The 26,651-nt window shown below is 22.6% G+C and overlaps 9 protein-coding genes across 9 annotated transcripts; 1 reads left to right on the top strand and 8 right to left on the bottom strand. All coding sequences in view use genetic code 6, as the record gives it.

Moving 5' to 3' along the window:
• Positions 1 to 877: 877 nt before the first annotated feature.
• On the bottom strand, positions 878 to 1,917 carry TTHERM_00339990 (aldo/keto reductase family oxidoreductase; the record flags this gene model as incomplete). Its single annotated transcript, XM_001017663.1, has 2 exons — positions 878 to 1,188; positions 1,257 to 1,917. The coding sequence occupies 2 exons, from the start codon at positions 1,915 to 1,917 to the stop codon at positions 878 to 880; spliced, it is 972 nt and encodes a 323-aa protein (XP_001017663.1).
• Positions 1,918 to 5,509: 3,592 nt separating this feature from the next.
• TTHERM_00339970 (dual specificity phosphatase domain protein) lies at positions 5,510 to 9,952 on the bottom strand (the record flags this gene model as incomplete). The annotated part of the gene is made up of 5 exons (XM_001017661.2): positions 5,510 to 6,250; positions 6,457 to 6,704; positions 7,642 to 8,298; positions 8,937 to 9,099; positions 9,818 to 9,952. The coding sequence occupies 5 exons, from the start codon at positions 9,950 to 9,952 to the stop codon at positions 5,510 to 5,512; spliced, it is 1,944 nt and encodes a 647-aa protein (XP_001017661.2).
• Positions 9,953 to 10,788: 836 nt separating this feature from the next.
• On the top strand, positions 10,789 to 11,190 carry TTHERM_000339969 (hypothetical protein; the record flags this gene model as incomplete). Its single annotated transcript, XM_012797989.1, has 1 exon — positions 10,789 to 11,190. One exon carries the CDS (start codon positions 10,789 to 10,791, stop codon positions 11,188 to 11,190), a length of 402 nt encoding a protein of 133 aa, XP_012653443.1.
• Positions 11,191 to 13,946: 2,756 nt separating this feature from the next.
• TTHERM_00339940 (DNA-binding protein smubp-2) lies at positions 13,947 to 18,510 on the bottom strand (the record flags this gene model as incomplete). The annotated part of the gene is made up of 5 exons (XM_001017658.2): positions 13,947 to 15,275; positions 15,759 to 15,893; positions 16,231 to 16,802; positions 17,022 to 17,567; positions 17,751 to 18,510. 5 exons carry the CDS (start codon positions 18,508 to 18,510, stop codon positions 13,947 to 13,949), a joined length of 3,342 nt encoding a protein of 1,113 aa, XP_001017658.2.
• Positions 18,511 to 20,114: 1,604 nt separating this feature from the next.
• TTHERM_000339939 (ubiquitin-like Rad60 SUMO-like protein) lies at positions 20,115 to 20,348 on the bottom strand (the record flags this gene model as incomplete). The annotated part of the gene is made up of 1 exon (XM_012797988.1): positions 20,115 to 20,348. The coding sequence occupies one exon, from the start codon at positions 20,346 to 20,348 to the stop codon at positions 20,115 to 20,117; it is 234 nt and encodes a 77-aa protein (XP_012653442.1).
• Positions 20,349 to 21,491: 1,143 nt separating this feature from the next.
• TTHERM_00339920 (transmembrane protein, putative) lies at positions 21,492 to 22,175 on the bottom strand (the record flags this gene model as incomplete). The annotated part of the gene is made up of 1 exon (XM_001017656.2): positions 21,492 to 22,175. The coding sequence occupies exon 1, from the start codon at positions 22,122 to 22,124 to the stop codon at positions 21,492 to 21,494; it is 633 nt and encodes a 210-aa protein (XP_001017656.1). The 5' UTR covers positions 22,125 to 22,175.
• Positions 22,176 to 22,700: 525 nt separating this feature from the next.
• Positions 22,701 to 23,228, bottom strand: TTHERM_00339910 (cupin domain protein, PF06172 family protein; the record flags this gene model as incomplete). The annotated part of the gene is made up of 1 exon (XM_001017655.1): positions 22,701 to 23,228. One exon carries the CDS (start codon positions 23,226 to 23,228, stop codon positions 22,701 to 22,703), a length of 528 nt encoding a protein of 175 aa, XP_001017655.1.
• A 282-nt stretch (positions 23,229 to 23,510) lies between these two features.
• On the bottom strand, positions 23,511 to 24,269 carry TTHERM_00339900 (endonuclease III, putative; the record flags this gene model as incomplete). The annotated part of the gene is made up of 1 exon (XM_001017654.3): positions 23,511 to 24,269. The coding sequence occupies one exon, from the start codon at positions 24,267 to 24,269 to the stop codon at positions 23,511 to 23,513; it is 759 nt and encodes a 252-aa protein (XP_001017654.1).
• A 462-nt stretch (positions 24,270 to 24,731) lies between these two features.
• TTHERM_00339890 (XYPPX repeat protein) lies at positions 24,732 to 25,799 on the bottom strand (the record flags this gene model as incomplete). Its single annotated transcript, XM_001017653.3, has 2 exons — positions 24,732 to 25,435; positions 25,577 to 25,799. The coding sequence occupies 2 exons, from the start codon at positions 25,797 to 25,799 to the stop codon at positions 24,732 to 24,734; spliced, it is 927 nt and encodes a 308-aa protein (XP_001017653.3).
• Between the last annotated feature and the right edge of the window lie 852 nt (positions 25,800 to 26,651).

Below are 26,651 nucleotides of genomic sequence, written 5' to 3'. Positions count from 1 at the left end.
CGATATCATAAAATTTATTTTAAAAAAATCTTTTTATGTAAAAAATATTTGTAAAATATCATATTCTTCATGAAAAATATTTTATTTCAATTATTTTTAAAGAAATATAGCAAAATATCATCTTTGAACAAAGTTTATATTTTATTTAATAGTTGGAGTGAGTAAGTAAGTAAGTTGATAAGTAAATTCTTATAATCAATCACCATTATCTAATAGGATTTTATTTTGTTTATTGGTTAAACTAATTAACAAAAAGTTAAATTATTAATGTGTAGAGTAAAATTTATTTTTATAAAATTTCTATTTCTAGTATAAAACTTTTACTCTCTAATTCTTATTATAAAAAAATACTTTTCTTGCTTGCAAAGCTCAAAATTTAGTTTCAAGCAAATTTATGCTTCGATAAATTTGATTTTTTTCAAAAAATTGTAAAAAAATATCTAAAATTAATACATTATCATAATATTTACGAAAATAATAACTTTATATTCAAATCTAAATTAATTGTATTATTAACTCAATTATTAATTAAACTATGTTGTAATTCATAAAATAATAGTTTTAAATAATATTAAATCTGTACAATCAAGTACTTTCTTAAATAATTTAGCAAAATATTTATTTCATTATCATCTTCAACAATTTTTACAAACAAATTTGAAGCATCATTCAAAATATTGTTGGTTGTTTGATCAATATTTTTGAATTTCTTAAATTTAAAATGAGATTTTATTTATTTTTAGTGTTTTTTTAATATTTTTTTAACTTAAATATTATCATTTTTTAATCAATAATCTATCTACATCAAACAAATTCACATACAATATAAACAATTTAATCAGCTTACTTTTATATTATTTTTATTTTAATAAACTATTCAATCAAATATAGGTACATACCCAAACCATTATGAGTGCTTTAAATTAATAGCTCTAGTTCCATTTTCTAATGAATAAATTTATTTCATATCTTCTTCTGTTAACTCGAAATCAAATATTTCACTATTTTCCTTTAACCTATCTAACTTTGCTGTCTTTGGTATCATCATTATTTCTCTTTAAACTAGACATCTTAATATTACTTGAACTACACTTTTTTTATGCTTCTAAGCAATTTATTTAAAAATATCTTCTTCTAACAATTTAATTTTCATTCCTTCGGGGGTATTTTCAAAACAACCTGCTCTGCCTATGATAGTATTTTTAAGTAAAAATAAATTATTTAACTATTTTATGCTTGCATCAATAAAAATAAACCTAAAGGTGAAATAGCAACAGTCTCAATCTTGCATCTTTTTAAGAAATTAATTAGGTCAATTTAAGGAAGATATGGAGTGACCTCAATCTAATTTACAACTGGTTTTATTTTAGCATAACTTAGCAAATCAAGTACCATCTGACAATTAAAATTTGCAACTCCAATACTCCTAATCATTCCTAATTCTACACATTCTTCTAATTCCCTCCAGACTTCATGAATAGGTCTATGGTTAACTGCAACAGACCCATCAAAATTTGTTAAAACAGGAGTAAAACTCCATTAGATCAAATATAGATCAATATAGCTAGTTTAAAGCTAGTCAAGAGAATTTTAGACAACTTCTTTTATTTTTTTTTCAATTTTAAAAGGAAATAGCTTAGTAGTTATAAATACATCTTCTCTTTTATATTTTCCTTGCTAAAATATATTTTAAAATGCTTATCCTATTTCTACTTCATTTCTATATTATTTTGCGGTATCGAAATTTCTGTAACCAAAATCAAGAGCATTTGATAGGAGGGTTGTCATTTCTTCAACGGTAACCCTAGTTACTATATCGTAAGGTTAAGTACCTAAACCTAAGAGTGGCATTTTATAGCCATTATTCAATTAAACATACTTAATATCCTAATTTATGATTTTCTTTTCCTAATCCATTATTTAAAACTAATTTATTTAACTTAAATTAAATTAAATAATTAACTAATTTTTGTGTATCAGAAAATATCTAAGAATAAAATAAAAATTGAAATATCGAAATTCTAATAATATTTTAAAATAACTTTGCTTGCCTAAAAATTGTAAAATTAATTGTTATTTAAAGATTTGCTAAAGAAATATAAAAATTAAGTAATTGAAAATGACATATTAATTTGATAAAAATTGATATTTTTATAAAAGTTAATTTTTAGAACATTAAAGTTTTTAAAACAAACATAAATATTTTTTCTTAAAATTAAATTAGTGTGAAAAATCTGTTTGAGCTAAAATAAATTTTGAAATAAAATTTTAAAGAGTGAAAGAATAAATTAATTTTTTATATTTTAATTAGTATATTAACTTTATTTAAACGGGAGAAGTTTTAGAAATCGATTTTAAATTATAATGCTTCAATACCTTTGCTAATCCAAAGAAATATTTAATTAAAAAAATATGTAGGATTTCAATTAATATAAAGAAAAATAAATATTTGGGATTTCATATTTTAATAACTTAATAATTTTTAAAAATACTCAACTTAATTAAAGAAAAACAGACAGATTTCACTAACTAATTAAATTAAAAAAGAAGTGACTTTAAAAATTTATTTGTAATTTTACAATTCAAGTTATCACTTTTCATTTATCTTTATCTCAAAACAACTAAATATTTAAAAATACTTTTTTAGTATTTTTCATAATATTTATTTTTAAAATTTGGTATATTTATTTTTTAATTTTAATAAAGTTTGAAGATTTATTGTATTTAACAACATATTATAAAACAAATTATATTATTTTGTGTATTAATTCTTGTTATAGTCTTCAAATTATTTTGAAAATCCTTGTTTTTCTAAAACTAAAAAAAATAATAATACACTTTATTTCAATTTATTTAAAGATATATATAACTAATACAATCTATAAATCTATTTTCATATAACTTTTCGAGTTCATTTAAACATTTTAAAAAAGTAAAATCAAATATTAAGAGTTAAATCATTAAATTTGACGTATCTATGATTTTTAAATTAACTTTCTATTTCTGACAGAACTTTAATCACACAAATCATGATTTTTTAATACATAAGAAAAATTAATTTTTTAAATTTTATGACACAACAATCAACAATTAATTAATTATCTTTCTTTTTAAGATTATTTGACTAAATGTTTCTAGTTTTTTTTTTTTGAAAGAGGTTAAAATTAGAATAAATAATATAAGTATTTTTACAATATTTAAGTATTTTAAGTATTTATTTATATAATAAACCTATTTTTAAATAAACCTTTGAAATTTTTACATAAATGAATAAAATTAACATTAATTTTTATTTGAGCTTTCATTTATAAAGTTTAAATCTGATTTTTTGTATCTTGAATAAAGTAAAATTTTCATCCCCACTTATTTATATTTTTTTTATAAAGTTATGGTCAGTTGTATAAGAAAAGCTGCTTATTACAATAATTACAAATAATTTTAAATAACTCTTTTTTCAGATTTTTTCTTTGAAATTAGCTGCTTATTCTTTGTGATCCAAGCTTAAAAATAGCATATTTGAATTTAAAAAATTAATATACAGGCTTTCATAACCCATAGAGCTTTATAAATATTTTATTTAATAAAACTATTTATTTGAATATATTTACATAGATAAATGGGATTAATAGTATAAATTAGCAGCAACTTTAAAAAAAAAGTGAATTGTTATATAGAATTTATCTTGTATTAATACTTCAGAAAAAAATTTTATTTAAATTTTATGACATATTAATTAATAAACAAATATCACGATATTTTTTAAATATAAAAACAAATTTGATATTTATGGATCTTAGAGCAAATAAAAAATGAGCTCATTATACTTCTATTACCATTTTAATAAACATTATTTCATTTCTAATATTTACATGAATCTATTTTTATAAAAAATTTCAAGTTCATTATAAAGCTGAGCAAAAAAATCAGCTTTTTCTCATTCAAAATAATCCTAAGAAAACTAAAAAATTGTGTTTAGAAAGATATTTATTTTTAAATTATCATCTAAAAAAAAAATAAATAATAAAATTATTGATCCTACCCATTCTTATTTGAGTTAATAAATTTTATAAACTTTATTTTACAATTGAAGATAATTGTTGTTAACATTTAAATTAATATTAATTAATCATAATTTAGATCTGAAGAAAACAAAAACACATTTAACAGCTGTGTAATATTTTATAATTAACCAGGCTTTAAATTTTATTTGATAAAGTCTAATATAGAAATGTAATTAATATGTTCAAAGATAACTGTTTTGTTTATTTCAAAATATGAAAAAATACTTATTGTTTTTTTATTAATCTTACAGGATTTAATAAATAAATTATAAAAGTTATATAATTATTTATTTTAAATTAAAAACATTAAAAAAAGATGCTCTTTAAATGTTTTTTTTTATTTTATTTATCCAGGTTTAGTTTAAGTTTTTATTTTTTTGAAAAATCGTTAATAAAATAAATAAATATAATCAGATTTAATAAAATGAGACTGTAGAAAGATTAAGCTTAAAGTTAGATTACATGTAATTTAATATAAATTCAACAATAGAATAAGGGAATAGATATATAAATTAATAATAATATTTGTATAGATTTATTTTATTTTTGTTTGTGTTGATTGATAGAAAGAAAATTGCATACACCAGAGGGAATAAATTTGTTTTTTTTTTTGAAATGAGTTCGTACATATGTTAGTTAATTGACTATGTATTCATCAAAGATATTGAAGTTTCTATTTAGTTTAATTATTAGGTTTGAAAGAATATCTATTCAACTTTATTCTTGTTAATAGGTAGCTAATTGACTGATTAAAAGAGTGTGGATGAATGGTTGGTATAATTTGTTTGTCATTTCAGAATGTTAGTTTTACAAAATGATATTAGCTAATACATTTACATAAATAATTAATTACTATGATTTTAAGTTATTATTGGTTTTGGTTTATTTTTTTTAATTATGATTTATTTAAATGGTAGTAGTAGGGATTGAGAAAGTTAAATTGAAATTTGTAATCTCAGAGAAAAAGAAAAATCTGAAATTAATGATATTGAAAATTAATTTTTATAATAAATTAAGTTATTTGAGTTATTTATTATTGATTTTTTTCACTTTAAATAAGATTTATTGACTGGTTGAATTTATTATTTTACAGTGATTAGTAAATTAACTAGTTAATTTATTTATAAGAAAGTGGTTAATATTTATTTTTCAAATGTTATTGGTTATAATTAATACTTTATTTTAGTTAAGATTATTATTATTAAGGCAATTTATTCCTCAGTTATTAAATTAATTTGTATATATTTAAAAATGTTTTTTTTTGTTGATGTTTTCCCTTTAGATTGTAATAGGGATTTAATCAACATTGATTGTAATATAATTAGATGTTTGTTATTAAATTTGAAATTTTTGTTATTTTTTTTCATAAAAGACCTAGGACTGATTAATTGATTGACTGACTGACTACTCATTAACGAGTGGAGTCAATTTGATCTTTTTCTATTTATTCATGCCCATATTTAGGGAGAATTGCTTTCATATTAAAAAGAATTTATTAAAGAGTGTCTTCTTCTTGACAGTTCTTTTTAGATGGGCTATTTATCCCAGAAGCTAATGTCTCTTAATGCTTAGCTTTCTTTATTTATATTTTAAAAGTGGATACTTAAGGAGGAGAGTGATGCTTTCTATTACTGCTTTAAATATTTTCTTCTGATGGTTTGTATTTCCTCGAGTGAGTAGTAGTGCTGTTATAAAAGCATTTACTATTAATATTGCTAGTGGAAGATGTTTTACTGTTTTTGTTATTATTTAAAATATTATTACTGCACATTATGATGCGATTTGATATTTTGTTCTACTTATTTGTTAGAAGAATTGTGTTAGCATATTTTCTCATTGGATTCAATTTGAACAGAGCTGGCTTTAGAAAGCTTTTAGAGGTTATGATGTACCTTTGAGACTTTTGGATCTATTTTGAGTAAAGGAGAGAATTAGTTAGTTGAAGGACTTTTGCTTTTTCTATTACTTTCTTCAAGTATTTGGCAGTTTATTTATCTGATGATCTTTCCATATCCTCCTTTAATAGCATACACTTGACGAAGATAATCTCTGTTTTTCTTTGTGATAGGTCTTTTTGATTCAACTTGTGAGATGGCTTTATTGACATCTATTTCGTGATAGAGATTCAAATATGCCACAATAACCTAAGGAGATCTGTATATACCTGATGTGCAATGAATGTAAACGTGCTTTTAGATAATATACAAAATACTTAAGTAAAAATTTTAAAGAATTAAATTTAGAGATTAAGGTAAGCAATTTGGGGATTAAAATTTTTAAATTTTCCACTCAGTAAAAAGAGAAAAGTCTTCTTTCTTACTTTTATTATTTTTGGGATTTATATATTTGTTTATTTTATTATTATTTGATGATTTTATAATTGTTATTAATTTACGTTCCATTTTTCGATGGCCATTGCGAATTTATCGACTGCATCATGGAGTTTGTAAGCCATGTCATGAACGTCCATATCAGTAACAGGGTAATGAATGACTTTAATTCCATTGCTAGAGTAAAGCTTTTTAATACTTTCCCAGTTTGTTCCATGATATTCCATGTCTTGTTCTGTTTGAAGATTGAAAACAGCCTTAACTCCAGATTAAGCAAGCATTTTAATTTGCTCTTAATTTTCAGGGTAAGGTCCTTTATATTTAAATAAGATGATTTATTGTCTTTGTTAATAATTTAAATTCTTTTATCAAATAAAAGAAAGAGAAGAAGAAATTAGATTATTTTAAATTGTTCAATTAGAATTTTTAATGGCTGAAAATTAATGAAAAATCGAATTTTATATTTATTTATGTGTAAGATTTCTAAATTTTGTAAAGTATATTTTGAAAAGTTTCTGTAGAATAAATCTTTAAGAGTTGGTGGGGAGGAAGGTGGTAAATTTTATTGATTAATTTTAAATTTATGTTTAATTGAAATCAAAATGAAAAAATGATGATGATGGAAATAATCAGTAAGTAAAATTAATTAACTAAAAAAAGGTGGGACACTAATTAAAAAAGAAAAATTGAATGGAAAGATTAATGAAATATTTGTATTTTATCAATTTGATGCTAAATTTGTACAGATTGCGTATTATTCAACTAAAATTATAAAATTCACTAGAATCTTTTTGTTCCAAATCAATTGTGCATCATTTTAATTAAATTGCGGATTATTTTGTATAATTTTAGATATTTAAAATACTGCTAACTAAAACTAAAACTCCTATAAGTTATTTGATAAAAATTCCATCATCTTGTTTTGCTTATTTTTTCTATTTGATTTTTTAATTGTAGCTGTATTTTCTTGAGTTCAAACAATTAAAAATGATTTTAAAGCTTTGTTATTTACAATTTTATAAGAAATATTAATGGAGTGTTCTATTTTACACGAACTCTTACTTCCCACTGTCTTTTTGGTTTATTTACAAATCAGGGTTCATAAATTTATAGGATTATTTAGTATTTTTTTTTATCCAAAAGTGCGAATTAATTAGTAAGAGGTGTAAATAAAAATCGTGTATTTATTATTTCTCTTGTTATGTGAACAATTTAAATAATTTGCAGTTTATGAATTTTTATAATTTTACCTAAACTAATATTGTCAGTGATCTTGTCAAAGTTGAATTAGTTCATTTGCCATTTGTCATTAATACAGAATGCTCCTTAATAATCAACATCATTTTTAGAGAAATTTATTTTATGGGATTTTCTTTCCATTTAATCATTATATTATGCTTCGCTTTTGTAAGCGTACTTATATTTCAAATTTTACTGACTTGCTTTCACTAAAAATTGTTTTTCCCAAAAAACTATTTCCTTTTATTCTGAGCAATTAGAAGCTGTATTAGCTTATGATCTATAAGTGTATTTTTTCATTTTCTAAAGCTTAATCATGTTTCCCATTGACTCGATGTTTGCAGTTACATAATAGCGCTCCTTAATGAGATTGCCACTGCTTCCAAATTTTTCAGGTGTACCTGGAGAACCGCTGCTTTCTTCGCTGGCTTAGGTGGAATTAGAAGAAATCGAGGAGCTATGTTCACGTGATTACTAAACGACAAGCTAATTATCAATCAAACTTTGTTTTGAATCCTAAGAATTATGATTGTTTAACTTTGGAGGTGTAGATAAGGATTTTTATAATTAAGGACACTTTTATGATATGCAGTTGGGAGAATCGCATGAAATAATTCTAGTGCTTTCAAAGAGACGCAAAATAACTTTTTTGTATTCCCAAACGTCACCTTTTTTCATAGGAATAAATATGAGTTATGTAATTCTAAAATGAGTTTTATCATTTAAATCATAAGATTAGAATAAATTAAATGTGATGATGAGCTTATAAAAATTGCGTAATTGATTAGAATAAAAATATATGAAAATAGCAATAAATAGAAATTAAGAATTATCGTCATGCTATAAATCCACCTATCAAAAATTAAGCTCATCAAAATTTCTAAAATTAATCCGTAAAAATTCAAAGCAAATAAAGCAAGTAATTCGTATTCGCATTATAATTTTATTCAAATTCAGTTGATTCATGAATTAGCTTCTAAAATTTAAATAATATACACATCAACAAATCATTTCTTGTTTTTTATATAGAGCTTCTAATAATTTAGAATATTTCTATTAATAGAAATCTTTCTATCAGATTTATTAAATTTACTTTCATCAAAAGTAAAATATTCTTGCAAATTAAAAGATAAAGAGCTAACTATTGATTAATTTTTTTAATGATTCATTCATCTGTATATTCAAACATTTTCTTTCAAAGTAAATGATACTCTAATTAAATTAGATGTATTGGTTTATAGATGGATGAATTAAACTAGCATGAAAATGATAAAATTTAGTTAAAAAAAATGGTTAGATTTATTACTTATCTCTATATTTTTCTTTTGATAGCCTTTAGTGTTGATTGATCTATTTGGGCCCTATTCCCACTTCATGTCCTAAGTAGGATTGTCATATTTTGCAACAAAATATTTATAGTCATGTGATCCTTCTGAGATTGTAATTGCGCTAGTGGTCCACCAATTTCCCTATTAAATTATTAAAATAAATTGATATTTTATATATAAATAAATGGTAGTATATTGATAACTTAGATGTTTTATGTTTATTTAAACTTAATACTGGAGTTTAATTGCTGAAGGGTGATTAAATATTTGCTTTTGATTAAATTTTAAAATTTTTATTTTCAGTAAGGTATACTAAATAAATTAAAGCTAATAGGCATAGACTAAGTTTTAAATATTTTATGGTATGAATAGCAATTATAAAAGTGTATTCCTTTGTTTAAAGTTTTGAATTAACAAAGTAAGACCAAATTTATATAATATTAAATATGCAAAAAAATATTTTATTTTAAAATAGGTCTAAAACCATGAAATAATAGAAATTGATTCATTCATTATGTATTTTTGAATGAGAATTCGATTTTAAAACGGGAAAATAATAAATTTAAAATATTTTAAAAATTAAAAGTAATCCCAAGTCTTTAAAAGCGTAACAATGTTGAATTATTGTTGTATGTTTCTTTCACTCATTATCAGTGAAAATCAAATAAATTGTAAGAATGGAGTGATAGAATACTCCATGCGATAGATATATAGATAAATAGAATAAAAATAAGTAATTGATTTAATATTTATTCAGTGATTTTTTTTTTTTTCATTGAAGTAAAGAAGTTTGGTTTAATTCAGTAGATCAAAAATTAATTAATTTTTGATTAAAATAAATAATTAATAATATGCATACTTGAACCCAATTCAGGCGGATGGCTTAATTAGGATCCCAACATCCAAGCTCTTTGGAGCTTCCCGAGATGTAAAGGGAATAAGAATAGTAAGTTTGGTAATGAATCTTGAATTGAATGTTAAGAGTATGATTCATTTTATTTAGAAAGTTGATAGAGCAATATAAATAGAATATGTATTAGTTGTTTGACCTTTTTTTATTACTCTTATCTTTTACTTATTTAATTATTTTTTTCTTTTTTTTTTTTTAGATATTTATTATAAGTAATTGAAGATATTAATTTAATAGGAGGACTCCCCTGCTTGCCTTATTTCTTAATTTGTGTTTTAAAATTAAATAAAATAGTAAATATAAATAACAAGTCTCTCTCCTTTCATAATTCCTAATTAGCTCTACTAAAAGCTAATAAATAATATTGAATTTAATAATAACCCCTAAGACTGATTCTAGATTAAATATGAATGCAAAGCAGCCTGCGTATTATATTCATATACATATATATAAACAAATATATATTAAACTAAAAGAAAGGTTTCTCTTAGTTATAATTAATTAATTTTCTATCTCATTGTTAATATATAATAAATAAGCAAACATCTACCTTTATTCACATCATCAATTTGATAAGTCAAGCCAATTTCAATTACTCTATCATCATCGATAGCTAATTAATTTAACATTCATTCATATTATATTTTTTCAAGTCTTGCTTGTAATTCATTTACTGGTATACTCCTTAAACATTATTTGAATTAATTTCTTCTCTCTAAATAAATATAATCTTTCATTTATTTATTTATTCATTCATTTTTATACATGCTTAATTCAAATTTCATAATAAATGATGAAGCAAATCAAATAAACCATTTCCTTTTAGGTTTTCCTATTATACAAATAACTATCAATCTATTTATTTCGCAACATTGAAAATTTTTCTTAATATTTTATTTACAAAAAGAAAGCATATATTTATGTGTCAATTTAAAAATTTTTAAAAATCTTGCATTTATTCATGTATATTTATTGCTAGAGCTTCTTAATAAATTAATTCATAGTATTGCTAAATTTAATTTTATCTAATACATTCATTCAAAAAAAATAAATAGAGCATGGTGGCTTATCAATTTAAAAGCTATATAGAAAAACCCCCTCTTTTTTTAATTTGTTATCGGTATCGAAATTATAAGTTTACAGCTCAAGGCTCTGATATCACGTAAAAAGTATTTGATGGAAAATAATAAAAATTTCAACAAAAAAATTTAAGAATAAAGGAAATTTTGTTAATTATTATAAAAATCAAAAATAGTTTTTCTTACTATTTTTGGCAAGATAGCTCAGATTACTTAATATTTAGATTTATAAAGTAAATCTGAATATTATGATATACCTGTTTTTTTGATTTAAGAGTATAATTAAGCAATAAAATATAATTGAAAATTTCCTATTATTGGGGAAAGATTATGAAAAAGACTGTGAATGTATATTACTATTCCAAGTCTCATTTATTATTTTTGAATGACTTATTATTAAATATTGACGAAATAACCATTGATAAATAATACGATGTTGAAGCATCAAACATCCTAACCCAAACCTATAATCAAAACCCACAATTTCATTTTTACGGATATAATATATTTATTTTCAACACATTTCTTTCGTAAGATATCAAAAAGAGAAACAAACATAAGGATATTTCTAACACACTTGCAAATTTACAAAATATATTCTTCACCTTTAATCCTCATTTAAATATTATGATTACATTTTTATATAAAAACTCCTCTCTTTTTGCTCTTTAATAAATTTATTATAAACTGTAATTTATAATCTATTATATTATTTAAATTACTCTTTCTCAATTTATCTTACATGACTAGTCTTGACTCTTAAACATTTTTATTCATTTTTAATAGCGACTTTTTTTGAAATTTTAAATTAATATCATGAATATATGCTTTTTTTAATCATGTTTATTGAATAGAGTTTGTGTTCCCTTAATATTTTGTAAAAATAGAAATAAACTAGAAACTAATAATTTTATTCACACACTTGCATTTTGCACACCCCTAGCCGTAAAAAGAGTAGTCTGTAATCGAAAAAATTATGTAATCTTCTAAATTAATATAATCTTAACGAATATCCAAATTAAAAATTTTCTCCATTAATTCATTAAAAAAGCTTTGAGTACTCAAAAATGCAATTATATTAATTTTAGGAATTAGAAATAGATATCGAAATAAATAATTGATCATTTATTAATTAACTTTTCTCTATGACCATATCAATCAATATATTCATTGATTATTGGCCAAATGTTTCTTTTCATTATGTAAATTTAAAATTAGTGATTGATGTCACTTGATTTATATACTGAATTTTCATATATGCTTTACTAAAATTAACTTAACTTTGAAGAGAATCTAAAATTTGTATTAAATGTTACAGAATTTTTAAAAAGGGTAAGCACTTTACAAAAATTAATTAATATTTTGTACTTATAAAAGTAATATCACCTTTTTAGGTTTTTCATTAGAATTAATTTGAGATGATAGATAGATATCCTTTATTTTAGGATAAATAAGCAATTTAATATTAGCTACAAAAATTAAAGACAAAAAACTTCTCACTTCAAAAAATAAGTTGTTTAGCCAAAAATTAAAGTTCGTTGAAAATTATGATTTTGTAGCAAAAAAAAAGATACCAACTTTTTTACTTTTAAAAATATAAATTTTTTGTTAGTTTCTTTGTTGTTAAATTTACATATAATTAATTAATTTTTCTAAGACTATTTATTCTGAGAAATTTATCGGATATTTACCTACGAAATTAAAGCTATTCAGTTTAATAATTGTGACAGATTAATAAAAATGTAAATAGTTTTAATCTTAAGGTTATTTATCTTAACTGATTGATTTACTTACTATATGTTAAATATTAATACAATATTATGTTCAATAGCTTAATAATAAAATCTAATACATCCTGATTATCAAAACTTAGTTTGTAATAGTTTTTATAAATTTTGATATCATTTGCACTTATACTTGCTAATTTTTTAGGTTATAAATGTTAAATCACAAAATCCTTGAATATATTCAAAGTTAAATATTAAATACAGGCTTACTAATATTTTATAAAAATTTTGGTTATAGTTTTATTTTGATCAATGTAATTTTAATAAATTAAGTGATTATGTATTTAATAATTATTGAAATACTATGACTTAAGTGCTAAACTGTTATGAATTTATTGATATCATTAAATTGACTACTTTATTTTTCTATAAAAAACTCATATTAATAATGACTACCAAAGAAGATTATGTGGTGGTGCATGAACACAATACTTAAATGTTAAATTCATAAATAAAGTTTTTTTTTTATTTTAATGAGGTTGAAAAAATTTTTTTTGAGCTATTTTTAAGTATTTGTTTCTCCAGATGAATAAATAAGAATTTTAAAAAAAAATTCTTCTATAAAATACTATAAGCATAGTAGTTTTCATGCTACAATAAATTCATAGTAAGTGTGAACATAATAACTTAGTATGGAAATGTTTGATATTTATAATAAAAAAATAGTACTACCAAATTTTTGTACAGATAAAATTAATTACTGTAAAATTTCATTTAAATTTATCTATTAGAAAGATTGCTTCCTCATTTACTATTTTATTGATATTAAAATGAACAAATTAGCTTAATTTAATAATTAAATATCCCTCGCTTCTGTGATCTCATTTTTTCAATAATTTAATCATTCAATACAAACTAATTAGTTAATAAAAATATTAACCACACGTAAAAGTGTTAAAAAAAAAAAATTTAATAATTTGAAAATGTGTCATAGCAAACTCGAACAAAGAGAGGGTGGATACATCATGAAAGAATTTATATTAAATCCAAATGATGCAGGATTGATTGTATGAAAGAGAATATAAATACATAAATAATTATTTTTAATAGAATAAAATTACGAATTTATAGAAATTCATAGAAATAATTCCGATTTAATTAATTTTATAATTATTATATTTTAAATAAAAGAAAGGATTATTTTTTGTCAGTATTTATCATTTTTATCCTAATCAAATCACATCACTTTTTCTTTAAATAGATTATCAATTTTCACTTCTTTTTTTCATTTTTTTCAGGTTACTTTATTTTTCTACTATCAATATTTTACTTTATTTTGTCTTGTAGTCTACTTTGTAAATTGTTAAGCTAATCTTGACGCAAGGGCTTTTCTCCTCTATGTTACATCATAAATTATTTCTAAAATGCTTCCCTAGCATCTTTTTTCACTTTATCACCACAGCCATGATCTTCAGGTAAGCCATGCTTTATACAATACCTTGAATCACAATACTTACAATCACTGCCGAGCATTTCAACATACACACCACACTTCTTCCCACTGCTTAGCTAAAATTTGCAGTATTTCTTTTCTTCAGCTAACTTTTCTAAGAATGCCAAGTCGTCTAACTCATCAACAACATCATCTTTCTTCTCTTTTTTATCCTTGTTCTTTTACTTATTAGCTTTTTTTTGTTATTACTGCTATTTTTATTATTCTAACAGTAACTGTTATTACTTTAACTTTTCCTATTATTCTTACTATTTTTTTAGCACATATTCTTGGTATTGATTCTTTTAATCACCTTGTACTCCTTCAGGTACTACTGGATTTGAGCTTAATCCCAAAGATACCTTCGTATTTTCTGGTTACTTAACATCTGATTAATTTATGTTCTAAGTACTACTATTTGCTTTTTGATTCGAAGAATCGCTTGTACCGATTAAAATACCTTAGGGTAATTTGCTTTTTTATTCTTTCTTTTTATTCTTCTTTTTATTCTTCGTATCCTATTTTTGTTCCTCACCCTCTTTATTTTATTTACTTTCCTCTTAATCGTCGTCAGAGTTACTATCATTATCGTTCAATTTATTTTTTTAAGTACCCTCTGAATTAGCAATTTTACGAATTACAAAATCTTTGATTGCTGAAGTTCCGATGCTTTCATGGTATAATTTGAAAGAATCAGCTAGTTCATGTAAAACTCTCCTCTAAAAGCTATTAATTTAATCATATTTTAGTTCTTTGGCACTACTCATTAAGAATATAGATATTTCTCTTGTATATTAGCTCTTTAGCTCTTCCTCTGAAAATTTTTTTCTTGGTTCTTACTCTTAGTGTTCATGTTTTTTTGTAGAAGTTTCTGGTTACTTTTTAGCATTTTCATTTTATTGTTTCTACTTATCATCATCTTTTTTAGACTGCTCTTTATTTTTTTACTTTTTTTGTCCTTCAGATTTAGGTTTCTACTATTGAGCCGATTAGTTAGCTTTGTTTCCTTCTGCTTTGATCTCCTTTTTAGCTTTATCATCTATAAAACCACAGTTAAAATGCACATCTTGCATTCCTACGTATTCCATGGCGCTACGTACCTCACCATGCTATCAATAATTAAAAATATATTTGAATTTTTTGAGTTACAGATAAAAATTGTTTTCAGTAAAAAATTTGTTGGATGAACTTTTATTCTTTAACTAGAGATAATTATACAAATCTGCATATTTTAGATTGTTAAATTAGCAATTATATGTAAGAATTAAGAAACAAAATTAAAAAAAAACAAGTTATATGTGTGTATTAAATTTAAAACATTTCAGGCCATTTTTGCTTGTATTATTGCATCACTGCCAAAAATTTTGTATAAAAAAATTAATGATAATAATTTTTAATAATTATATATTATACAACGTGATTATTATATTTAAAAATATCAATCATACGCTTTAAACGTATGACACACTTGGCATAATTCCTTTAAAAATTAAAAATAGCACTTATATTAATCTGTTTCCTAACTCATGCTAACTTACACATTTTTAACATTTTTAAATTTTTCAAAAAATAATTCAAATTGTAAAATTTACTTCTTAAAAGTATTTGACCATCTCATCTAAAAATTTATCGGAACTAACTGTTTCACTGTCACCTATCAAGCAAACAAACTTTCTAGCCCTGGTCACAGCAACATTCATTCTTCTATAATCACTCAAGAAACCAACCTAATATGTTCATATAGATTATAATATTAAATTTATAAAAAAAGAGAAAGTCTATGTTGTAAAAGAAAACTCTAATTTGAGAATTTTTAACTCTAAACTTAAAATGTTGATTATATCTTACTTTGATAAAGATTTACACTCATTCTATTAATTACTTAAATCTTTGTAAGAACAACTAATGATAAATAAATATATGGGGGTATTTTAGTTGTTCCTACTTGGGGAAAAATAAATAAATAAATAATAAACAAATCTTCTATAAATCAATCAATAAAACTAACTAAAGATCTTTTTAAAATTTAAATAAATTTATTATTTTATTTATTTGTTTGTTTACTTGATTTAGGGGATTAGACCTAACCATACTTATAATTATACATTCCTTTTCTCTTCCTTAAAACCCATCCACTGTAGAAACTTCAACTTGTTATGTGTTTATATTATTATTCTCAAATAGCTTTTTGATCAAGTCAACTTGTGCATTGTATGGAGTTATGACACCTACTTCTTTTTCTTGCAGTCCTTGTAATTTTAGCTCTTCAAATATTATTTTTACTAAATCGGCCTCTCCTAAATTAGATTTAGATTTATTTTTATCGTTAGCATTTTCATTTATTGTTTCTCCCATTTTAGCACCAGCAGTATCTATAAATAATAAAATACTCTCTCCACCTATTGAATGAGTGGCTACTGACTCATGTGCCTTTAACTAGCCGCCATATACATACTAAGATGACCATTCCATAATTTGTTAGTTCATTCTATACTATACCTTCAAGAGTCTGGAAACATTTTCTGGCTGGAATTCCTTTAGTACTCTATCAAAAAGAGTAACAGATAATCCTTAATTTTTTGATTTTATTGTAGGGGGTAGTTATTTGTGATCACCAGCTAATACAACTCTTTTACCTAAATATATTTATAATTAAGATATTTGAAGTAATACATCTCAAAACCAAATTTATTAAAAATAAAAATCCTATCACATGTATCCTTCAGTCAGAGTAACAAAACGAAAAATATAATTGGCTATTTGATTTCATAAAATAACTCCAGTAAGATTTGAAAAAAATAGTATTTTTGGATATTGTAATTTGATTTACCAAAATGTGTTTTATATAATTTTACCTAGTAATATTGGGATCCAGCAGGAGAGCTCTAATGCCTAAGCACATTCGTCAATTACAACCAAATCAAATTCTACTTTACCAAAATCTCTCTTAAAGATATAATCTGCTGCACCAGAGTTAGTACAGCATACAACTTGAGTATCTTAGATTACTTCTTTTATACTAAGTTATTCTTGTTCCCTCATTTCTTTTCTTAACTCTGTAAGCAATTTTTTGATTTCTTTCTTTTCACCATAGCTTATATCCTTTTGTAGTTTTTAAAGCTATTTGTTAATATTTTGCTTTAAAGCTTTTAATTCTTTAAAGCAAGTTGTTTTTCTTAGTTTGTTGTCTAAACATTATTCATAAATTGTTGGAAGCATTCTTGCAGGGTGACCTATTCTCATTACTTTTAAGTCTGTTTTAGCTAATCTTTCTACCATATTATCAACAGCAATATTTGATCCAGCACAAGCTAACACCCTAAGTCCCATTTTAACTGCTTGATAAATTAATTCACATACTGTCATGGTTTTTCCTGTACCTGGAGGTCCATGAATCAATCCTAAAATTAGATAAAATAAGAATAATTTTTTTAGAAATGAATTGACATATTACAATAAATTTCTCATAAAATATTTCCAAAATAAAAAATATTATTCTTTTTATCTATCTATTATTCTATTGTATAAAAAATTCACAATTCTGCTCACTTAAATGCTTTAGAAAAAATATAAAGCATGATTACCTATTGTTTATGAAGAGAGACAAAAGTTAATAGCATCTTTTTACTCTTCATTGAGATCTTTCTTATAAAAGTCAACAATTGGCTTGCTTAAAATATGAACAGGCTTAATATTTGGATTTGGATTAGTTGGATCTGATCCATCAAGCAATACTCTTAATAATTGGGATCCTTTGAAATTTACATCGCTGTATTTCTCTTCTATGTTCTACAAACATTTAAGAAATCTATTATATGTTACTTCGTTTACTTCCATAACTATACTAATAACTTCATTAGAGAGTTAGTTTTCATTTACTTCTTCGTCAAATGCAACAACAAATTTGTAATCATTTTTCTTAAAAATAACTCCTTTTTCTAAAGGATTTCCATCAAATGTTAGCGATTGTTTATAAATTGATACATTATCACCACTTTAAAATTTCGATTCTGGCAACTTAACCATTTTAGCTAACTGTGGAGACTCTTTTATTTTATCCATTGAATAATGAGGATGTGCAAATGTAACTAATGTTCTTCCATAAAGACCTGTTTTTACTGACTTTAATTTCAATCTATTTACTGCCAAACCTAATTCTTCTAGATCAGAGCAAGTACTTTATTTAATAATGAATTCATGTTCTTTCATTTCTTCTGCATGTTCATCTTCTAACATCTTTTTTTATCTTTATAAAAATTCCATTCCATCTTTATACATCCTCTAGCCTACTTATCCCTATTAGTTGAATAATTAAACTTGGTTGGTTTCTATATTTTTATCCATTTTAGTTTTTAATAAAAAAACACTTTCTATTTAAATAATTAGCTATTCGCAAAATAATAATAAATTCTTTCTAAAAATAACTAGTAATTAATTTACATATATTTAAAAATATTTAGATATCTTATTTTAATATTCAATATATTAAATAAAACTTTAAATTAATAAAACAATTTACTCCACAAAAGAGTTACTTCTTCTAACTTTTCATAGAAAACATTTTATTTTTTATTTAATTGTATTTGATATATCAAAAAATAGAATTTGTTTATCATGATATAAATATATTTACTTTATTAATTAGTTCTAAATAATAAAAGGTTGTCAACCAGTTATTTAGCATATTTTTGTTTAAAATTTTAATTTTTTCTACAATAAAAAGTTGTTTTTAGAAAATCATCATAAAAATGAATAAAAAAGTATGGTATAAAAGATGATTTCACTAAATCTTACATTTATGTAACAATATTTTCTAATTTTAAGATTTATTTAATGGAAAATTGTTTTATAATAAATTTATCTATTCATCATGTTTCTCTTTTTATGAAAGCCTATTGTCAATTCTTAATATTTAACTTGATTTGTTGTATATAAATATCTAAAGAAAGGTATGTTATTTGAAGTAATTTGAACAACTATTGAGTAATTTTTTATTTTGAATACTTTATTTCATAGTAAGTAGTTCATATCTAAATATTTAAATGCTCATTATATATAATCTTCTATTCAACTAATTGTAAATCGTTTATGTTAAGAATTATTCAATTTTTTTGGCTAAAATTTATTTTTTTTTGTAAATTTTTATTAATTATAAAATGAAATACTTTGCAATCAATATTTTTTTTTTTTTCACTTTAATTATCTCTGTGATCTTCCAACCTCTTAATTTTGGCAAAAATCAAATCAAAATAAACATATTATAAAAAAATATTTTAATTAAAAATTATAATTATTATTCATTCTCATTTAAAAAATACAAAATTAGTGCAATTTAATAAACAAGTTATTTGTTCTCTCTAAATATCTTTATTTATTTGCACTTTTTAGAAAATATCAAATTGCTATTTTAATTATTAATATCTTGGTAAATAATTAACTTTTCTGATGCTGCAGTTAAATGTATTTGAAAGTATCTTTTATAATATTCTTTGCTCTATAAAAGCTAATATGGTCAAACGTTTTTTTAAATAATCTATTATTTATTTACTATAAAATATAATCTTTTTTCATCTTGAAATTGCTAAAAAAATTGTATCTAGACACTTTTAACATGCAGTTTAGACATTAAATCATTTTTAATTCTTGAAATTCAAAACAATTTAATTTTTTAGAATAAGATAAATATGGTGATGTGTAAAATAATATTATATATAAAAGGAAGTCTATTGAATTTATACATAAATTATAAAATAAAACGAATGAGTTAAATATATAATTTTATCAAATATATTAGTTATTCTTATATGATAATTACATTAAAGATGAAACATAAAGCTAAAAATACAGTAACTTCATTATAAGCTGAATAAAAATCTGATTAATGAATGCTTTATTTAATATGAACTAATATTTCTTTTAGTAAGCTTTTATTTATAAGTTTATATATTTCAGAAACCACCCTTAAGTTGTAAGACCATGTGGAGAGTATCACCAGCATTGATCTTGGCATCTTAAATGGTCATTTCGTCATTTAATTGCTTACCACCAAAAATCAATTTAATTTGATCTACACCAATACCTTCCTTTTCTTAAAGGGTAAGCTTTATTTAGTGAATAGTGTTGGTAGGTTCGAAGGTTAAGTTTTACTTCTTACCAGCAAGAGTCTTAATAGAAATTTACATCTTGTCTTTTTTTTATTTAATTTGATTTATTTAGATATTTATTTTTTATCAAAAAAGAAGAAGGAAATTCTTTTTTAAACAAACAATTAATAAATAAAGCGGATAATAAATTAATCAATAAGAAAAATTATATGATAAATCACAGACAAGAAATTCTGCCCTTTTTTATCAATAATATCCAGAAAGGAGATGACAAATTCTATCAGGATAGGCCTTTTTCTACGATTCTTTATCTCTCGAACACTCTTTTTATTAGAATAGTAGAGGTTTGCTCATCATAAAATTATTGATAAACCTCCTTATTGTTTTCAGTCTTTTAAAATAAATGAAATAGATCAGCTTAATTAATATGATGAGGTGTACATTTTGAGAAATCTTCTGAATATATTTTATTCAAATTACTTAGAGAAATATGATTAATATTTCCATCATTTTTGAATTTATTTTGATTGTTAATACAATTATAATATTTTGATGTAGGAACATAAGTATTCAAGTCACAATTAAGATTTAATTTTAATCAAATCTGTTTGATTAATTTAATTTATATTTTCAAATGATAAAACATTTTGAAATTTTATTTTAATAAAAATAAATATTTTAATTTTATTTAAAAATAATTATTTTTTTTGTAAAAATATTTTTAAATTATGAAATTGTTTTTAATCTTTAAATATCTTTTCTTAAACTAACAAATATTAATATTTATTGATGAGAATAAATAATTTCTAATAAAATTTTAAATATTTTTTCTAAGAATAATAGAAATATAATATTAATAAATAAAATTAATTTAAAAACATCTAAATATATTTATTTATTTTTTATAATATCTTCAATGTATTTTTAATAAAAAGCAATATTTTTATTTGAAAAATTATAACTAAGCAACTAATTGTATGTATAAATATTTCTGATAATATAATAATATTTGTGTTAGTTAAGTAATTTGTAATAATATGTTAAATGTTTTTCTATTAAAAATTTTGAAAAAATTTCTAATTAAAGTATTAAATTGATTTCTAATAAAAATATTAAACAAATTTCTTATAAAATCAAAAAAAAAATTATAAATAAAATTCTTTTACTATATATATTTCATTAAATTATAGGAAAATACTTGAAAAATATCAAAAAATAAAATCATTATTCAGCATATTTTTCAATAAGTTCTTTGTGTTAAGGATATTTCTCAATTAATTCTTATTTCTTGGGGAAATTAACATAAGATTCGTCATATGCTGGAATATTGAAAGCAGTGACCAATGAAAAAGCGTTAGGATTTTAATGAGAATTAACAACAGTGAAGAGTGTGTTTCTGGCAACAGTCAATTAAGGTTTTTCTCCTTTTTCTAAATCATATCCTAATACTTCTTTGGTGAGAGATCCATCTTCGTTAATAATAATGATTTCAAGAGAGCATCCATAATTGAGAACTAAAATTTCATCAGCTTACATAGTATGAAAACCAACAAATACACCACTTTCATATAAGCAGTAAACTGCTGAGGTAGCCTTTCTCTCTTTGTCGTCTGATGTTTTGACAATATCTTAAGAGGTGTATAAATCAGCGAGGTACATTTTATTAGGAAGCTAGACTAGGTTCAAATATTACACAAAATATTGAGCTGTGGCATTAACTGGAGCTTCATTATTCTTCTAAAGCCAGTGATTTTGTACAGTTTATTTTGTATTAATTGTCAAAAATAAGAAAATAATAGATAATAATATTGCAACAATCAAAGGAGTATTGATTATACCTTGTTAAGCGCTCATTTGTTTTATCTTTTTGAAAATTTATTATTTTTATTTTTAATTTTAGATTTTTAGGAAAGAATTACACGAATAATTAATTATTAAATCAAAAATCAATTTTTTTTGTAAAACCCAAAACAATTATTTGAGTTTTAAATTTGGTTTACATTTATAAAGATACGAACATACAACTAGAAATATTAAGTGAAGCGAGTTAAATTTATGTTGTAGTATATTTTTATTCACTTTTAAAAAGAATATATTATTCATTTCAAAATATAATTCTAATAAATAAAATTAATTTAAAAACATCTAAATATATTTTTAATAAAAAGCTATATTTTTTTTGAAAAATTATAACAAAGCAACTAATTGTGTGCAAAAATATTTCTTCTGATAAAACTATAATATTTTTGGTGTTAGTTAAGTAATTTCTAATAATATGTAAAATGTTTTTCTATTTAAAATATTGAATAAATTTCTAATAAAAATATTTAACAAATTTCTAATAAATAAAAAAAGAAATTACAAATAAAATTCTTTTACAATATTTAATTAAATTATATGAAGATACATGAAAAATATTGAAAAATAAAATCATTATTCAGCATATTTTTCAATAAGTTCTTTATGTTAAGGATATTTCTCAATTAATTCTTATTTCTTGGGGAAAGTAACATAAGATTCGTCATATGCTGGAATATTAAAAGCTGTAACCAATGAAAAAGCGTTAGGATTTTAATGAGAATTAACAACAGTGAAGAGTGTGTTTTTGGCAACAGTCAATTAAGGTTTTTCTCCTTTTTCCAAATCATATCCTAATACTTCTTTGGTGAGAGATCCATCTTCGTTAATAATAATGATTTCAAGAGAGCATCCATAATTGAGAACTAAAATTTCATCAGCTTACATAGTATGAAAACCAACAAATACACCACTTTCATATAAGCAGTAAACTGCAGAGGTGGCCTTTCTCTCTTTGTCGTCTGATGATTTGACAATATCTTAAGAGGTGTATAATTCAGCGAGGTACATTTTATTAGGAAGCTTGAATAGGTTCAAATTTTACACAAAATATTGAGCTGTGGCATTAACTGGAGAGATTATACCTTGTTAAACACTCATTTGTTTTATGTTTTTGTAGATTTTATTATTTTTATTTTTACTTTTAGATTTTTAGGAAAGAATTACACGAATAATTAATTATTAAATCAAAAATCAATTTTTTTTGTAAAACCCAAAACTACTATTTGAGTTTTATATTTGGTTTACATTTATAAAGATACGAACATACAACTAGAAATATTAAGTATCATGAAGTGAAGTGAATTAAATTTATGCTGTAGTACATTTTTATTCGCCTTTAAAAAGAATTTATTATTCATTTATTTTTAAAATAAATTTCTTTCAATCTTCCAAAATTATATTTTTATTATCTTATAAACTCATTTAAAATGATGGACATTTATCACTAAGAGGACATTCTGAACATTTAGGTTTTTCTTCCTAGCATATTTCATCAACAAATAAGTCGATAGGGATATGTAATGTTTTCCATAAAATAGGATCAATAAAAGACTAGAGATAATCCTATATATCTTGATTATTTAATTAAGTTTCGTCTTTGTATATTCCTATATCTTGATCCTCAATAACCTATGTTCTAATGAGGAAGAGGAGCGTTTTTGGTGTTAATTTAATGTGTTTACTATTTCTATTTTCTAGTCTCTTTTAATATAATTCAATCGTTTTTTTTCCCACGCCTTTGATTTTGCTGAGCTCTTTTGGGTCTGTTGGAACCTAGCCATCAAATTCATTTACCAAAGTTTCAGCCATTTCTATAATTTAGACTGATTTTTTACCAGGATATGTGATTCCGTCTAGATATTTTCCAAATGTTTTCTAATTCATTATTGATACTTGCTATGGAGTAAAATTAATATTGAATTTTAAGTTTCTCATACTTTTTTCAACATTATAATTCGTTGTTTGTTGATTGAGTATGATCGCAACTAAAGTCTAGAAATCTTAAATATGCTACTTTTTAGAAGTATCAGCTAATAAATGAGTTCCAGCAGCATAAAATTGTATTTTTCTTTCATTTAAAAAATATCTGATATTGCTATAATATTTAAGAAACTTGTATTGAGGCTTAACTTGCTTCATTCTTAAATTTGGATTTATAGGATTGTAATTTTATCAGCTTTATAGTGTATATCAGTTAGCACTATAGATTAAAAGAAAGATACTTTATATCAATGATATCTTCAAATATTTTTTTTTTACAAAATCCAATCAGAAGCGAAAGAAAATTTATCAAATGTTATTAGGTTTGAATTTTATTAGATTTGGTGCGTTTTTTAGTATAAAATAGACTATTTTAATTTTTTAGATATAAAATGGCTTTATTTAATATTAAAATATACTATATTTATTATGAAAATATTCTATATTTACTTTATGCTTATAAGATATTTATAGACTAAATATAATTATATATAATAAAAGATATAGAAAATATATAATTTTGAATTACTTTCAATAAATATTTATTTATTTTATTATTATTATTGTTGTTGTTGTTGTTGTTAAATTTTTTATAAATAATCAAAATTTATTACTAATATTTCATTTTTTTAAGATAGGATACTTGCTATCTAACATATTGTTTTGTCCAAAATTATTATTATTGTTGTTATTATTATTACTAAATCCGGGTTGAGGAGGATAGCCACCAAATTAGTTATTTTAGGTTGGATAGAAATTCTAGGGAGGATAACCATTTTAAGGAGGATAACCATTTTAAGCATTTTAAGGAGGATAGCCATATTGGTTTGGTTAATTTGAAGCAGGAACTGGATTGGTGTTGAACTTTTAAGGTAATTTAGGTATGTTTATTTACATGAAATCCTACTTAGCTTAAATAATACTATTATTACTTCCACCATTACCAAATGCAGGAGCTCCTGTATTGTTTCTTCTAATTTCAGCTTGGGCAATAGTTTGATTATTCATATTAAGATTTAATTAAATGGGTTTAAATTCTCTTAAGAAATCTTAGGGAATAGGAAGAAGAGGGATATGTAAGAAGTCTAAGTGTTCTCTAAATCCTCCGATAAATCCACCGAATGTGTAGTTATCGTATTTGTGTGAAAAGAATGTACCTTCATCGACACCAAAACTGGCTTATTTGCCTCTATAAGTTACAAAACCAATTTTATTCAAATGAGAGTCTTAAGAAGTTTTTCCATTTATTTCAAGTAAATAGTCATCTGGACCAATTTCAAAGAGAGCACCATGAGTTTTTCCAACTTTTTCTGGCTTATTATGAGCTAATTAATGTTTAAATGAATAAAAATAAGTAAATAAGTTTGAGAATATAAAAAAATTATAAAAATCATTTTAGTAAAAGTATTTCTTATTAATAATTCAATGAGCATATATATTTTATAACAATTAATAGAGTAGTTTACCAGCATCTAAGAAATCACCAATTGCGCCTTTTCCTATTTTGTAGTAAATTTAGACACCAATAACATGCTTTTCATCCCAAAAAACGCTGACAGCATTAATTTTATAGTGGCCACCTATCTTTTATAATTACTGATTGTCATCAAATTTTTTTGATTTTTTATGCTCTGCGCCGATAAGGATATGAGTAGGAACAAAAGCGTTTTAAAGAACTTACTATTACATTTATTATTTTTAAAGAAATTTAATTTGTATGTTTAGTTTCTTAGTTTATGTATATACTTATTATATTTTAATATTTTTTGTTATTATAAAAAAATTATTAATTTCTTTTACACTAATTTAATACTTTTTCAGTCCAATATTACTTGGTCAGGTAGTCTATTTTACATGTTTTCAGTCTAATCAAAATCCTCACCAGAAAAAAATAGATAAATTCGACATAAAAGAAAATCGATCAACTTACAATCTTCAAATTTTTATCAAGTAAATGGTGATATTTATATCATGTGACACTATACACTAAAGAATAAATTTATACTAAAGAATTTCATCTTTATAATTTTATTTTATATTATGTTTAATTAATTAGAAGTACCACATAAAAAACACAGGAAATTAACCTGTTTTAATAAGATAATTATAATATGAAATTTTTGAATTTTAAAACTTACTAGAGTCTATTTTATAAATTTAATTTGAGTTATGCTTAAAATTGTTAAATTTATTTGTAAAAAATAAGATGAATAACTTACTGAATTTTAATTTGAAATGTACTCGAAGTAATTATTTTAAGAAATAAATAGAAAACTTTTGATAGAAATATAATCAAATAGTAAAATTTCAATATGATTTATTTATATTATTTGAATTTTAAATTAGTTAACACAATTATATTGATTATGTTTCTAGCAAGCAAAATGCTGTAAAATAGATAGTGATATCCATTAAATTTTGATTAACTTTGATTTAAAAAAAATTTAAAAATATCAGGTAAATTTTAGTGATTATAAAATCTTAATTAAATTTTGAATTCATTGATGAGTTATTTATTGAAAAAGAAATTTAAACTATTAT

The sequence above is a fragment of the Tetrahymena thermophila genome (assembly GCF_000189635.1).
Source record: "Tetrahymena thermophila SB210 genomic scaffold scf_8254610, whole genome shotgun sequence".
NCBI classification, from domain to species: Eukaryota; Ciliophora; class Oligohymenophorea; order Hymenostomatida; family Tetrahymenidae; genus Tetrahymena; species Tetrahymena thermophila.
This window is presented reverse-complemented; position numbering and strand designations above follow the sequence as displayed.